Here is a 16,750-nt window from a genome sequence, read left to right on the forward strand (position 1 = left end):
GTGTGCTTTCAGTACCACATTGTGTTTTCTTCCTTTTTCTTAACATAAAAATTAAAACAAAACAAAATAGGCAAACAAAAAAAAAAAAGCAAAAACCAAATACAACACACACACACACACACACACACACGCACAGTCTAAATGACTTATGGTTTTAATATATATTTTCCATTAAATCTTAAGGAAAGATATTTCATATGATGAAAAAGTTAGTGAAATGTAATGAAATGTAAACTGAAAATTATTATTTTTTCACTTGTGTGCTTTTTTTCCTTAAGTTAGATTTGAGTACTTATTAAATCAGTGGACAGTCTTAAAAACAAACTAAAGAAAAATGAACAGCAATTATAAGCCAAAGAGGTAGCAATCTATAGAAACTTTGTTAGCTAAGCTGCGAGTTTCTGCTCTGAACTAAATGTCTAAAGAATGATTTAAATTATACCTCTGCAAGTTCATAAGTGACTATTCTTCATATTCTTTCAAAATAGTCATTTTCAACCTTATCATGTAAATCTTTGAAAGTAACTAAATATAATTTTAAAGTATTTTTTCTCTCTCTCTTTCCTCTGGGTTAAGGCAGTACACAAGAAAGTATAAACCATGGGGCAGAGAATTTCAGAAATTAATGGTTCCTCTGTTTTCAAGCAGAAGAAATTAGTTCAAATTTATACTAAAATGTTTTAATACAATTAGTAACTAGTGCATACTTGAATTATCTCAGTTGTGCATGAACAAATTACAATTCAGTGTTCTAAGACATATTTAATAAAATAAATGTGACAATCTCGTATTTTGTCAAAATCTCCGTCTCAATTTTGCAAATTTTTAACAAAACTAAAATGAAAGAATGAATGAATGCTACTGTGATTACAGTAAGTTACAATAAAATATTGCAACAAAAAATACTTAACACTTTATTGTGATAGCATTTACGATTTTCTTTTAATGTCAAATTCAAATGAAAATTCTCTATATTTCAATTAAATAGAGATAAAAGTTGCCCTGGTACTGAATGATTTATGATGCTTTTAATACCATACTAATTAAAAATATTTTGTTGTTTAGTTCTCACCAAATCAGAAACAATATTATTATGCCAATTTATTTCAGAAAAAATTGTAATACATGTAGTATACAACTCCTTATTTATAGTGTTATTTGACTTGAAAAATGAAGCACTAGGACTCTACATTCTGACATGTTTCTCCAGGCTGTTTAAAAATACAGCACATTGGGAATTTGGCAAAGTGTTTAGATTTCCTGATATGAAGTTATATTTAAGTAGTATTTGTCATAATTAAAAGATACAGTGATATCTTTTGGTTTCTTGAGTATATTCCTATGCAAATGATGAAAGATATATATTTCTCTGCTGATAGAGTTTTTATATTTTCAAACAATAACTGGCTTTAGATCTGAGGATGTGGGATTTTATTTTTTTGAAACCTAATTAAAGCTACGAAGTAATTAAAAGTCGGGCTGAATGAAATTTGCTCAGCTGCTGTGGTTTTGTGAGCATGCACAGTGCTTGGCAGCCTCCAGCGCCTTGGAAAGGAATTGGAAAGGAATGTCTTCAATGGGTCTTGACGTGCTGGCTGGTCATGGGGTCATCTTCCCTAAGTGGGAACTGCCGAACCTTTTGCTAGCATTTGTGAATAGCAAAGAACCCAGTGTGCAGAGTTCCCTTAAAGTGAATATGACTAGCTTGTGCGGGGGGAGGGAAAAAAGAGAGCTTTCTTTAGCTTTATTTTTACCCTGCCATTCACATTTCTAACAGTATTGGTGAGATTTTGGCAAATAGTGTCTCTGTCTCCCCCCCCCCCTTCTTTCTGTGTTGACAGGGTAGAAACCGAAAGGTTTGTCGTGTATTTTGGGTAAGTGTGCTAAAGAATGTCTTGTTTTTGGTGATTCAACATTTTGCTTTGCAAGTCAATGTTTTGGGCAAGGCTGCTGTTCTGCATGACCACCAGTCTTGAGAAAGTTTGCTTGTCCACCTGCCTGTGTATGCTTTATGTGTCCTTTTATCTTCTAAGGATAAGCTTATATGAAGTTTTTTTTTTTTGTATTAAGAGTTTTAAATTATGAATGCATTTAAGATATCTGATAAAATTTTTGAGAATTTATGTAATTACATGTCTTGAAGAACTTAAAAATTTTAACTTTCCTGATAGTGTACATATAACCAAGAGAACAATTAGTGTCCTTTGCTTGTGAGATTCTTACTTAACATCTTTTATGAATCTTGTGGTTTAACAAAGAATTCAGAAACAGGGCGCTCCTCTCTTCCATTGGTTTTTGAGTGCATCTAAGCAATTTCTTGCCTACATTCTCTCAGTTGTCGTATAAAGAACTTTGCAAAAATTTGCCTTTTTCCAAAAGGGTAGCACATTAAGAATAAATTCATTTGTTTAATGCTCAGAATGGATTTTTATATTTCACATTCTGATCGTGTTTTTTTTCTCTTAGCTTATATGGACATAGGAAATTTTAATTAAAATATCAATGTAAATGAAATATGGGCAAATTTGCTATGAAAAAATTTGCTATGAAAATTTGCTATGAAAAAAATATGACTACATTAATAATATAAAAAGGATAACTATCTTATTATTTGGATTATATCTTCTGTGGCCACTAGTATGCTAGGTATTGGCTGTCAGATTTCCAAAAGCTGGGGAAGGATGTTAATTCAGATTCTCTATTACACAGGAAGTGTGCTGTCCTTTTTATATATTAATTGTGACTGCATTGTAATTTTGAGGTCTGATCAGCGGTACTTTTTGATTCAATAGAAAGTGACATTTGGAAGGGTTTAGAACAGCTTGCAGGATTGAGAATTCTCAAAGAGTATGCTGGCTTTTCAACCCTCAGAGCCTTACAGTCCTCATTCCTTTGATCATTCTAATTATAGGCTGAACATAAAAACCAGAAATAAGAAACATCTTGGTTTAATATGTTCTTTTGAGATTTGTATAGGAATTGCTATAGCATGTCACGTATCTCAGATCTATTCTATTCCATTTTTTTCATGTATGTCACGCATTCTTTTGTTTTATTATTTTCTTTTGTTTTATTTTTTTTATTTGTAATAAAACAAAAGAAAATGCGTGAGGTTAAAATCAAGGTGAATAGAATCATATTAAAGGTCACAAAATATTTCTAAAATCTAATCACAATTTTATTTTTGGTCAGTGTGTCTTCCTTTAGTCCAAGCAGTTAACCAACTTGTATTCAGTTAGTATAATCTTATGTAATGACTTTTTTTTGTTTAAAAGAAATTCAAGTGTATGTAAAGTTAAAACAATTTTATTTAAATTATTTTTAAACTACATGTTACAAATTAACTTTTTCTAAAACTGGAAACAAATCTGTGAATTTGATACTACTTTATAAAATATATTTAAACCTTTGATTAATGTATTTTTAATGTACATATGCAGTGTTTGGTTTCAGTCAAATATGAAAGAACCAATGAATTCAGATATAGAAGTTCTCCCATAAATGTTATCAGTAAAACTGTTTTGATCTGAAGTATTTTAATACACTTAAATTCAACTTAAATTTTACCTCCTAATAACCTTCATATTCATTATCTGAAGTGTTGTAAATATTTAAAATAAGACTTCAAAATTCAGAAGTAAGACTATAGGTAGTCTATAAGACTTAAAAAGCCTGTAAGACCTTTTCCCCTCTGACTTCTCCAGGGTCAACGTGGAAAACCAAGTGCTGAAATCTGGATATACAAGCCGTGACCTAATTATTTTGGAAAATGATGATCCTGGGGGAATTTTTGAATTTTCTCCTGCTTCCAGAGGACCCTATATTATAAAAGTAAGTATGAAAGAAATTTCAATCTATTCTGTACTCACAGCTTCAAAAGAACAATCTCGAAGGATTTAAACTTTTGTGGACTTTTTTTTTCCTGTCCTATATATGGTACTTTACTGGCAAGAACACATCACTATTATTGTTATAATCATATAGATAACATATAATGAGGGCCTTCTATATTCTATTCCCTGTTCTAAGCACTTTGTAGTCACAGCCCTTAATCTTCACAATGTGTTAAAGAGGTCTGTGTTCTATTTCACATTTTACAAACGTGAAAAGAGACACATTGGCATTTCTAGCTGAGCCTTAGACACACTGCTTGAAGTTGTGATGCAAAACCTATTCAGTCCAAAATTCAGGGTGTGTGATTCTTTTGTTTTTTTTAAATACAGTTTTGAAAGGTTACTTTCAGTTTACAGTTAGTACAAAATATTGGCTGTATTCCCCATGCTGTACTATATATCCTTGAGCCTGTCTTACACGCAATAGTTTGTACCTCCTCTCTCCCACCTCTCTATTGCCCCCCCACACACAGGTAACCACTAGTTTGTTCCTGTATCTGAATCTGCTTTTTTTTTGTTGTTATATTCACTAGTTTGTTGTACTTTTTAGATTCCACGTATTAGTGATAACATACAGTGTTTGTCTTTCTCTGTCTGACTTACTTCATTCAGCATAATGCCCTCCAAGTCATCCATGTTGCTTCAAATGGCAAAATTTCGTTCTTTTTAATGGCTGAGTAGTATTCCATTGTGTGTGTGTGTGTATATATATATATATATATATATATATATATACCCCACATCTTTATCCATTCACCTGTTGATGAGCACTTAGGTTGCTTTCATATCTTGGCAATTATAAATAATGTTATGAACATTGGGGTGCATGTATCTTTTTGAATTTTGTGGATTTTTTTAAGGAAGGAGAATCTATAGAGCTCCACATCATCCGTTCCAGGGGAGCTCTTGTTAAGCAGTTTCTACACTATGGAATAGAGCCAAGAGATAGCAATGAATTCTATGGGAACACAGGGGTACTGGAATTTAAACCTGGGGAAAGGGAGATCGTAATCACCTTGCTAACAAGATTGGATGGGATACCAGAGGTATGGGATTTTATTTTTTCTGTGTGCTTTTGTGGAAAGTTGATCGTATCTTGTATATTATGAATATAAATATTTTGAACATTGGCAAGGAGATACAGGAAAGGAAGCGGGCAAGAAAAGATTGAGAAGTGCTTATGTTTGGAAAATAAAAAAAAACAAGCTGAAAAAACAAAGTAAGACTTATTCCAATTTGAATTGTCCATGTTTGTCCTACGTAAAGCAATACCAAACAATCTGAAATGTTCAGTGTGTAATCAGTTTTCATCTCCTTTTAGGTTTATATATGTTAAACCTTATTTTATGTAGTCTGTATTGACTGAACTTTCAGTGATACAGTTTTGAACTGAAGAAATTTTTCTGTGAAATTACTCTTTTAAAGGAAATAAATTTTAGTTGTATATTAAGGGAATCAGATATTGTTCCATTATGTTTGCACACCGTTGCATATGTAGCTTTTACATTAATTTTATTTTATTTACTCTTATTAGTTTAAATGACTAGATCATCAGTGATAAGGTTAAGTCTTCTTACAATTTTAATATAGTATCATGGTTTATCTTTTCCCTTTTTGAATAATGTATACTTATATCTGATGTCTCTCTTAATTGATGGAAGGATGTTAAAAATTTAAAAAAAATCAGCTTTGTTTTTTCAGTGAGTGGCATGTTTGTGAAAAACTGATTCTTGAATACATATATTCTTATTTCCTCTCAAAATTTCAACTTTATATTTTTCCTAATTTGGCATGTTCATTTTAGTTGGATGAACATTATTGGGTGGTCCTCAGCAGCCATGGTGAATGGAAAAGCAAGTTGGGAAGTGCTACAGTTGTCAACATAACGATTCTAAAAAATGATGATCCTCATGGGATTATAGAATTTGTTTCTGATGATCTAATTGTTACGATAAATGAAAGTAAAGGAGACGATACCTATAGTGGTAATTTATTCTACTTTTTATATTCTATTACTGTTTACTGAAGAAGACATTAGTCATATTTTTAGTTTATTTCTTTAGTAAATAGTTATTTTTAGTTGTCCAGCTGCTGAGAAATTACATGTAGTACAGAAATTGGTGTTTTAAAAAATCATATTGCTATTTTTATTTCTTACATAGTATTGTGATGATGACTTCAGTTATATTTTGATTTCAATTAACCATATGTGGTAGAACTCAAACACTCAAAAGAATGAGTTGAGTCAAATAGGAAAAACTAAGAGTTACTGCTAGGGAACTACTGCAGTGGCACGAAATGAGATGTATTGATAGGTTATTTTTAGAGCCGTGTCTGTCTGGGTAAGAAAATCACTTTTGAGTATGCAGCTTCCTCTAGCTGCCCTTAACAAATATCCTTATAGGACTTTGCGATAGGTGTACCTAAGTAGTCACCATTCTGCTCCTTTTGCTGAATGACTTTTAAAATCGCAAACTGATAGAAAAGGTCAAGTCCATTTATTTTATCAATTGTATACCTACAGAGGGAAGACTAGGTTAATTTATATATATACCTTGAGGCTGGGCTAAGGAAATAATTGGTTTTTATTAAAAAGAGGGCTTATTTTTACTTTTATTTGAACAATTTCTTCACTCATCATTTTAAAATTGTTTAATATATGCTCATATATGTTATACCCATTTGTATTTCACAGCTGTTTATGGTGTAATAAGAAATCGAGGCAACTTTGGTGATGTTAATGTATCATGGGTGGTTAGTCCAGACTTTACGCAAGATGTATTTCCTGTTCAAGGGACTATTTTCTTTGGAGATCAGGAATTTTCAAAAAATATCACCATTTACTCCCTTCCAGATGAGGTAAATGTTACACATATGACTCTCTATTTTGTTTAATAATTATTTTTTAAAATAATTAAACATATGGTAATTTACTTTGTCATGAGAGTATGTGATAAAGCAGCAGCCCCCAACCTTTTTGGCACCAGGGACCGGTTTTGTGGAAGACAATTTTTCCACTGATGGGGGTGGGGGGGGCAGGGGGCGGGGGATGGTTCAGACGGTAATGTGAGCGATGGGGAGCGGCCGATGAAGCTTCACTCGCTCACCTGCCGCTCACCTCCTGCTGTGTGGCCCGGTTCCTAACAGGCTGCCGCGGCCCAGGGGTTGGGGACCCCTGTAAAGAACTCATGTGTGATAATGTCTGACTCTAAGCCAAAATAGAAATATTATTTTTGGTTTCCCTGAAGGCATTTTTAACTCTTAGAACAGACAGTCGCTGGTGACACTGCGTAGGTGTCAAATATCAGGGATTCATACTTGTGAGAGAGGTTAAGCACTTGGTTTGTACTTAGGCCCTTTGAGGATGAGGGCACCATCTACCAAATATCCTATGGTGCACCCGCAGAATCAGGACAGTGGACCAGGTGGATGGTGGATTCAGGGTAATGCAGAGAAAGAAGTTAGTAACCATGGGGTGGACCTTTCTGAGGGACACTGTGCTTCGAGTAGGTATGGAAACCTGTCTCCTTTCCTTCACACTTGTGCCTCGAGAGACAAAGTTCCAACACTGTTCCATTTTAGGATCTGGAGAAGCCCGGCTTACATGGATGAGAAAGAGAAGCAGTGTTCCCCTGGGGAGCCACATAGGCTCAGATATGTGGGGAGTCTCATCTTGTTAGGACAGGGGAATGAGGTCTTTGTGATGTACTTCGGTGAAACTTAAGTAAGGTTTGTAAGGGGCCTTTGAGAGCTAGCTGAGCTTTTGCTACAATTATGAATTCTGTTCTGTGTCAAAAAGTTATTTTTCTGTTCCATTGTTTTTCCTTAAAAACAATATATATCCCATTTTCTTATAGAAATAACTTAAGCTATGTAGTATTTCTGTTTTTAACTCATATAAGGCAAAATATCTCTATTTCCCTTAAATTTTATAGTGAGTCAAAATAAAGTGACTGTTTGGATGAATGTACATTAAAATTTTGAGGGGTTCTGAGGCCTACTTGAATAATTTAGAGTGGTTCTGCCTCAGAAGTAGAAACGAACATTAGTACTGTTATTAATAAAGCTCTTTTTTTAAAAAGATAAAAATAATTTAGGAATATGTAGTGGAATTATTTATACAAATCACCTGACTAAAAGCATGTGTAACATTTTCCAAAAGATTCCAGAGGAAATGGAGGAATTTACCATTATCCTACTTAATGCCACTGGAGGAGCTAAAATAGGAAATAAAACTACTGCAACTCTGAGGATTAGAAGAAATGATGACCCCATTTATTTTGCAGGTGGTATTGCTTTCTTATTTGAGTGAGTTCACATCTTTCTTGAACCGTATAAAAATACTTTTTTTCAATAATTGTTTTAAGTGAACATTTTCAATAAAGCACAGTTGTTGCTTGTTTAAATAGGATTTCATAATTTGTTTGGATGATCATTATTCAATCTCTTTGACGTTTTAACAAATACTTTTAAGAATCTTCTGCAGGAAAAAGAAAAGAAAATAAGTACTATTTTGTTAGCTTTGTTCTCCTCCCACTTTTAAATTCCAAGGTATTTTCTTTCCATTGTGCAAAAGTGAACGCTCTTCCACATAACCTCTTCCAGTACACAGTGTAGCCAGTTCAGGGTCTGCGTATTGTACTTAATGAATGGTTACTTACTATAATTACTATTATTTAATGGACATATAAGTTAACGTATAAATTAAGGTTTCCCCATTTTTGCCACTTTAATGCTTTCTTTAGAACTGTCTTTTCCACCTGAGACATCTTTTAGTTTTATTTGGTATGTAATCTACTGGTATCTAATTCTTTCTTAAATCATTTTTGCAAGCTGTTCAATTTACAACTGTAGGACACTTAAACCTCTTGAGTATTATTGATTTATATTTTAACCTTCAGTTAACATGTACTTAATGAGTTAGTCCTGTGTTCAGTCTTCTACTAACCCTGTAGAAGAAGTGGCAAAAATAAAACCTAAGATATCTGGGCCTATTCTCAAGGAACTTATGGCCTAAATTTGAAAATAAAGTGTATGAAACAGTAGGCAGAGGATTCCAGATAGTACGTAATTTAATGACAAATTGGGTGTTGAAGACAATGGGTTCCATAGGAGTCAAGGCAAGAGGAAGGCCATTGACTAGAAGTAATCAGAGGAGACCTCATGTAGACGTTGGGATCAGAGCTGAGTCTTTAAGTAAAGACACAGTGGAGGTCATTTCTTGTAGGGAGCAGGGAGAAACATGTGTGATCTGAAAATATGTAGATGGAATCAGAAAAGCTCACACGTTTCTTCTTTTCTTTCTGAATATTTCAGAACCTCGTGTAGTGAGGGTTCAGGAAGGTGAGACTGCTGACTTTATAGTTCTCAGAAATGGATCTGTTGATGTTGCCTGCACTGTCCAATATGCTACCATGGATGGGAAGGCTACCACCAGAGAGGGAGACTTTGTTCCCATTGAAAAAGGAGAAATGCTTGTTTTTGCGGTTGGAAGTAGAGAGCAGAACATATCTGTATTCGTTAATGAAGATGGTGTCCCAGAAACAGATGAGTCCTTTTATATAATCCTCTTTAATTCAACAGGTAAATAAATTACATTTATGGCAGATCTGTTGTTTCAGTGCTTTTATGAGATGACATTAAGCACTTAACTGTCACCTGGGATTGTTCAAGAGCAAAATTGTTTATTTCATTGCTTTCTTGAGGGAAGGGCTGAGGAATATATGTGTTGAGACTTCGTGTACCTGGTATACTCTACGTCATTATTCTTAATCTTTTTTCACAATACAGCACACATAGAAAATTATGTTATTATTATATGAGGAATAGAAATCTTTTAGCTAAAGCTACCCTAAGTCTTTTCTAGTCATCCAAAGGCTTAGGGCATCTGTAGTCTCTTCCCTCCTAGCAGGCTGCTGGGCATAGTGGTTGGGAAGCTGCATTCTGTGGGTGACTTGAGCCCAATTGGCTCTACAGCCACAATGCATGACAATTTGCAGGAGGGGAAATTCCATCTTCTCCATGCTATAAATGAAGCAGGATGTTTTGTCCCCATTATATGGGTCCTGAGAATGTTTTCACCCCATCTTTAGTAAATTAGAGGGATTATAGCTTCTTTTGGTATTTATTTTATTCTTTTAAGAGTACGTAGAGTTATTTTTTTCCTTAATCTTTTAGAGTAAGTTGAAGACATGATACTCCATCACCCCTGAATACACGAGTGTTTTTTCCTATATACTAGGACATTTTCCTACATAACCACAATGTAACCATTGAAATCAGGTTAACATTAATACAATTATTGCCTCAGACCCCATTCAGATTTCTCCAGTTTAACCAACAATGTCCTTTCTAGCAAAAATGATCCTTTCCTAAATCATGCATTGCATTTAATTGCTGTGTCTCTTTAATCTCTTCAGTCCGGAATAGAGTCTTTCCTTGATTTGCATGACCTTTATAATATAGAAGATTACAGGGCAGTTCTTTTGTTGAATGTCCTTCATTTTGGTTTGTTTGATGTTCCTCATTATTAGATTCAGGCTTTGCATCCTTGGCAGGAATTTCATAGATGCAGTTCTGTGGTCCAATTATATCCCTTCTGTTGGCACATGATTTTGTTTTGTCCCTTTGCTGCCATGTTTACTTAGACCACAGTTTAGATGGTGACTGCCAGGCTTCTCTACTGTACTTTTGTTCCTTTGTAATTAATAAATATTTTGTGGGGGAGATAGTTTATGTAAATATCCTGTTACTCATCAAACTTTCAATTTTTTCATTGATATATTTATCAGTATGGACTCATGATTTCTGTTTAATGCAGTCGGTTATATTTCGCTATCATTTTTCTTTTTTAACATCTTTATTGGAGTATAATTGCCTTACAGTGGTGTGTTAGTTTCCACTTTATAACAAAGTGAATCAGCTATACATATACATGTATCCCCATATCTCCTCCCTCTTGCCTCTCCCTCCCACCCTCCCTATCCCACCCCTCTAGGTGGTCACAAAGCACCGAGCTGCTTTCCCTGTGCTATGTGGCTGCTTCCCATTAGCTATCTGTTTCACATTTGGTAGTGTATATATGTCCATGCCACTCTCTCACTTTGTCCCAGCTTACCCTTCCCCCTCCCCGTGTCCTCAAGTCCATTCTCCACATCTGTGTCTTTATTCCTGTCCTACCCCTAGGTTCTTCAGAACCATTTTTTTTTTTTTTTTAGATTCCATATATATATGTGTTAGCATATGGTATTTGTTTTTCTCTTCCTGACTTACTTCACTCTGTATGACAGACTCTAGGTCCATCCGCGTCACTACAAATAACTCAATTTCGTTTCTTTTAATGGCTGAGTAATATTCCATTGTCTATATGTGCCACAACCTCTTTATCCATACATCTGTCAACGGACACTTAGGTTGCTTCCATGTCCTGGCTATTGTAAATAGAGGTGCAATGAACATTGTGGTACATGACTTTTTGAAGTATGGTTTTCTCAGGGTATATGCCCAGTAGTGGGATTGCGGGGTCGTATGGTAGTTCTATTTTTAGTTTTTTAAGGAACCGCCATACTCTTCTCCATAGTGGCTGTATCAATTTACATTCCCACCAACAGTGCAAGAGGGTTCCCTTTTCTCCACACCCTCTCCAACATTTATTGTTGTAGATTTTTTGATGATGGCCATTCTCACTGGTATGAGGTGATACGTCATTGTAGTTTTGATTTGCATTTCTCTAATGATTAGTGGTGTTGAGCATACTTTCATGTTTTTTTGGCAATCTGTATATCTTCTTTGGAGAAATGTCTATTTAGGTCTTCTACCCATTTTTGGATTGGGTTGTTTGTTTTTTTGATATTGAGTTGCATGAGCTGCTTGTATGTGTTGGAGATTAATCCTTTATCAGTTGCTTCATTTGCAAATATTTTCTCCCATTCTGAGGGTTGTCTTTTCGTCTTGTTTATGTTTTCCTTTGCTGTGCAAAAGCTTTTAAGTTTCATTAGGTCCCATTTGTTTATTTTTGTTTTTATTTCCATTTCTCTAGGAGGTGGGTTAGAAAGGATCTTGCTGTGATTTATGTCATAGAGTGTTCTGCCTATGTTTTCCTCTAAGAGTTTGATAGTGTCTGGCTTTACACTTAGGTCTTTAATCCATTTTGAGTTTATTTTTGTGTATGATGTTAAGGAGTGTTCTAATTTCATTCTTTTACATGTAACTGTCCATTTTTCCCAGCACCACTTATTGAAGAGGCTGTCTTCTCTCCATTGTATATTCTTGCATCCTTTATCAAAAATAAGGTGACCATAGGTGTGTGGGTTTATCTCTGGGCTTTCTATCCTGTTCCATTGATCTATATTTCTGTTTTTGTGCTAGTACCATACTGTCTTGATTTCTGTAGCTTTGTTGTATAGTCTGAAGTCAGGGAGCCTGATTCCTCCAGCTCCATTTTTCTTTCTCAAGATTGCTTTGGCTATTCGGGGTCTTTTGTGTTTCCATACAAATTGTGAAATTTTTTGTTCTAGTTCTGTGAAAAATGCCATTGGTAGTTTGATAGGGATTGCATTGAATCTGTAGATTGCTTTGGGTAGTATAGTCATTTTCACAATGTTGATTCTTCAATCCAAGAACATGGTATATATCTCGATCTGTTTGTATCATCTTTAATTTCTTTCATCAGTGTCTTACAGTTTTCTGCATACAGGTCTTTTGTCTCCTTAGGTAGGTTTATTGCTAGGTATTTTATTCTTTTTGTTGCAGTAGTAAATGGGAGTGTTTCCTTAATTCCTCCTTCAGATTTTTCATCATCATTAGTGTTTGGGAATGCAAGAGGTTTCTGTGCATTAATTTTGTATCCTGCTACTTTACCAAATTCATTGATTAGCTCTAGTAGTTTTCTGGTAGCATCTTTAGGATTCTCTATGTATAGTATCATGTCGTCTGCAAACAGTGACAGCTTTACTTCTTCTTTTCTGATTTGGATTCCTTTTATTTCTTTTCCTTCTCTGATTGCTGTGGCTAAAACTTCGGAAACTATGTTGAATAATAGTGGTGAGAGTGTACAACCTTGTTTTGTTCTTGATCTTAGAGGAAATGGTTTCAGTTTTTCACCATTGAGAATGATGTTGGCTGTGGGTTTGTTATATATGGCCTTTATTATGTTGAAGTAAGTTCCCTCTATGCCTACTTTCTGGAGGGTTTTTATTATAAATGCGTGTTGAATTTTGTCAAAAGCTTTTTCTGCATCTATTGAGATGATTGTATGGTTTTTCTCCTTCAGTTGGTTAATATGGTTTATCACATTGAGTGATTTGTGATTATTGAAGAATCCTTGCATCCCTGGGATAAACCGCACTTGATCATGGTGTACGATCCTTTTAATGTGCTGTTGGATTCTGTTTGCTAGTATTTTGTTGAGGATTTTTGCATCTGTGTTCATCAGTGCTATTGGCCTGTAGTTTTCTTTCTTTGTGATGTCTTTGTCTGGTTTTGGTATCAGGGCGATGGTGGCTTCGTAGAATGAGTTTGGGAGTGTTCCTCCCTCTGCTATATTTTGGAAGAGTTTGAGAAGGATAGGTGTTAGCTCTTCTCTTAATGTTTGATAGAATTTGCCTGTGAAACCATCAGGTCCTAAGCTTTTCTTTGCTGGAATATTTTTAGTCACAGTTTCAATTTCAGTGCTTGTGACTGGTCTCTTTATATTTTCTATTTCTTCCTGGTTCAGTTTCGGAAGATTGTGCTTTTCTAAGAATTTGCCCATTTCTTCCAGGTTGTCCATTTTATTGGCATAGAGTTGCTTGTAGTAATGTCTCATGATTCTTTGTATTTCTGCAGTGTCAGTTGTTACTTCTCCTTTTTCATTTCTAATTCTATTGATTTGAGTCTTCTCCCTTTTTTTCTTGATGAGTCTGGCTAATGGTTTATCAATTTTGTTTATCTTCTCAAAGAATCAGCTTTTCGTTTTATTGATCTTTGCTATCATTTCCTTCATTTCTTTTTCATTTATTTCTGATCTGATCTTTATGATTTCTTTCCTTCTGCTAACTTTAGGGGTTTTTTTTGTTCTTCTTTCTCTAATTGCTTTAGGTGTAAGGTTAGGTTGTTTATTTGAGATGTTTCTTGTTTCTTGAGGTAGGCTTGTATTGCTATAAACTTCCCTCTTAGAACTGCTTTTGCTGCATCCCATAGGCTTTTGGGTCATCGTGTTTTCATTGTCATTTGTTTCTAGGTATTTTTTTGATTTCTTCTTTGATTTCTTCAGTGATCTCTTGGTTATTTAATAGTGTATTGTTTAGCCTCCATGTGTTTGTATTTTTTACAGATTTTTTCCTATAATTGATATCTATTCTCATAGCGTTGTGGTTGGAAAAGATACTTGATACTATTTCAATTTTCTTAAATTTAGCAAGGCTTGATTTGTGACCCAAGATATGATCTATCCTGGAGAATGTTCCATGAGCACTTGAGAAGAAAGTGTATTCTGTTGTTTTTTGGATGGAATGTCCTATAAATGTCAATTTAGTCCATCTCATTTAAAGTATCATTTAAAGCTTGTGTTTCCTTATGTATTTTCAATTTGGATGATCTGTCCATTGGTGAAGGTGGGGTGTTAAAGTCCCCTACTATGATTGTGTTACTGTCGATTTCCCCTTTTATAGCTGTTGGCATTTGCCTTATGTATTGAGGTACTCCTGTATTGGGTTCATAAATATTTACAACTGTTATATCTTCTTCTTGGATTGATCCCTTGATCATTATTTAGTGTCCTTCTTTGTCTCTTGTAATAATCTTTAAGTCTATTTTGTCTGATATGAGAATTGCTACTCCATCTTTCTTTTGATTTCCATTTGCATGGAATACCTTTTTCCATCCCCTCACTTTCAGTTGGTATGTGTCCCTAGGTCTGAAGTGGGTCTCTTGTAGACAGCATATATACGGGTCTTGTTTTTGTATCCATTCAGTCAGTCTATGTCTTTTGGTTGGAGCATTTAATCCATTTACATTTAAGGTAGTTATCGATATGTATGTTCCTATTTCCATTTTCTTAATTATTTTTGGTTTGTTATTGTAGGTCTTTTCCTTCTCTTTTGTTTCCTGCCTAGAGAAGTTCCTTTAGCATTTGTTGTAAAACTGGTTTTGTGGTGCTGAATTCTCTTGGCTTTTGCTTGTTTGTCTGTAAAAGTTTTAATTTCCTTTGAATATGAATGAGATCCTTGCTGGGAAGAGTAATCTTGGTTATAGGTTTTTCCCTTTGATCACTTTAAATATGTCCTGCCACTCCCTTGTGGCTTGCAGAGTTTCTGCTGAAAGATCATCTGTTAACATTATGGGGATTCCCTTGTATGTTATTTGTTGTTTTTCCCTTGCTGCTTTTAATATTTTTTCTTTGTATTTAATTTTTGATAGTTTGATTAGTATGTGTGTTAGCATGTTTCTCCTTGGATTTATCCGTATGGGACTGTCTGCGCTTCCTGGACTTGATTGACTATTTCCTTTCCCATATTAGCGAAGTTTTCAACTATAATCTCTTCAGATATTTTCTCAGTCCCTTTCTTTGTCTCTTCTTCTTGTGGGACCCCTAGAATTCGAATGTTGGTGCATTTAATGTTGTCCCAGAGGTCTCTGAGACTGTCCTCAATTCTTTTCATTCTTTTTTCTTTATTCTGCTCTGTGGTAGTTAATTCCACTATTTTATCTTCCAGGTCACTTATCCGTTCTTCTGCCTCAGTTATTCTGCTATTGATTCCCTCTAGAGAATTTTTAATTTCATTTATTATGTTGTTCATCATTGTTTGCTCTTTAGTTCTTCTAGGTCCTTGTTAAACATTTCTTGTTTTTTCTCCATTCTATTTCCAAGATTTTGAATCATCTTTACTATCATTACTCTGAATTCTTTTTCAGGTAGACTGCCTATTTCCTCTTCATTTGTTTGGTCTGGTGGGTTTTTATCTTGCTCCTTCATCTGCTGTGTGTTTCTCTGTCTTCTCATTTTGCTTAACTTACTGAGTTTGGGGTCTCCTTTTCACATGCTGCAGGTTTGTAGTTCCCGTTGTTTTTGGTGTCTGCCCCCAATGGCTAAGGTTGGTCCTGTAGGTTGTGTAGGCTTCCTGGTGGAGGAGACTGGTGCCTGTGTTCTGGTAGATGAGGCTGGATCTTGTCTTTCTGGTGGGCAGGACCGCGTCTGGTGGTGTGTTTTGGGGTGTCTGTGACCTTATTATGATTTTAGGCAGCCTCTCTGCTAATGGGTGGGGTTGTGTTCCTGTCTTGCTAGTTGTTTGGCATAGGGTATCCAGCACTGTAGCTTGCTGTTCGTGGAGTGGAGCTGGGTCTTAGTGTTGAGATGGAGCTCTCTGGGAGAGCTTTCGCCGCTTGATACTACATGGAGCCGGGAGGTCTCTGGTGGACCAATATCCTTAACTCGGCTCTCCCACCTCAGAGGCCCAGGTTTGACACCTGGCCAGAGCACCAAGACCCTGTCAGCCACACGGCTCAGAAGAAAAGGGAGGAAAAAAAAGAAAGAAAAAATAAATAAAAAGAAATAAAGTTATTAAAATAAAAAAAAATAAAAATAATAAATAAAAAATTATTAAAAATAAAAAAATTTAAAAAGTAATTAAAAAAAGAAAAAAGAAAGAAAGAAGAGAGCAACCAAACCAAAAAACAAATCCACCAATGATAACAAGTGCTAAGAACTATACTAAAAATAAAAAAAAAGAGGACAGATGGAACCCTAGGACAAATGGTAAAAGCAAAACTATACAGACAAAATCACACAAAGAAGCATATACATACATACTCACAAAAAGAGAAAAAGGAAAAAAAAAATATTTTGTGAAGTGTGAGGTCTTCTGCCAGCGTTCAGTAGG

At 34.9% G+C, this 16,750-nt stretch overlaps 1 protein-coding gene across 1 annotated transcript in view; it reads left to right on the forward strand.

Annotated features, from left to right (window-relative positions):
* Positions 1–16,750, forward strand: part of ADGRV1 (adhesion G protein-coupled receptor V1) — a 560,722-nt gene that overhangs the window by 38,723 nt on the left and 505,249 nt on the right. The window contains exons 12-17 of the mRNA XM_061188957.1: positions 3,705–3,831; positions 4,754–4,939; positions 5,698–5,878; positions 6,589–6,752; positions 8,056–8,179; positions 9,210–9,476. Coding sequence (XP_061044940.1) covers positions 3,705–3,831; positions 4,754–4,939; positions 5,698–5,878; positions 6,589–6,752; positions 8,056–8,179; positions 9,210–9,476 — 1,049 coding nt within the window. The remainder of the gene's footprint in view (positions 1–3,704; positions 3,832–4,753; positions 4,940–5,697; positions 5,879–6,588; positions 6,753–8,055; positions 8,180–9,209; positions 9,477–16,750) is intronic.

This window comes from Eubalaena glacialis, chromosome 4 (assembly GCF_028564815.1).
Source record: "Eubalaena glacialis isolate mEubGla1 chromosome 4, mEubGla1.1.hap2.+ XY, whole genome shotgun sequence".
In the NCBI taxonomy this organism is placed as follows: domain Eukaryota; kingdom Metazoa; phylum Chordata; class Mammalia; order Artiodactyla; family Balaenidae; genus Eubalaena; species Eubalaena glacialis.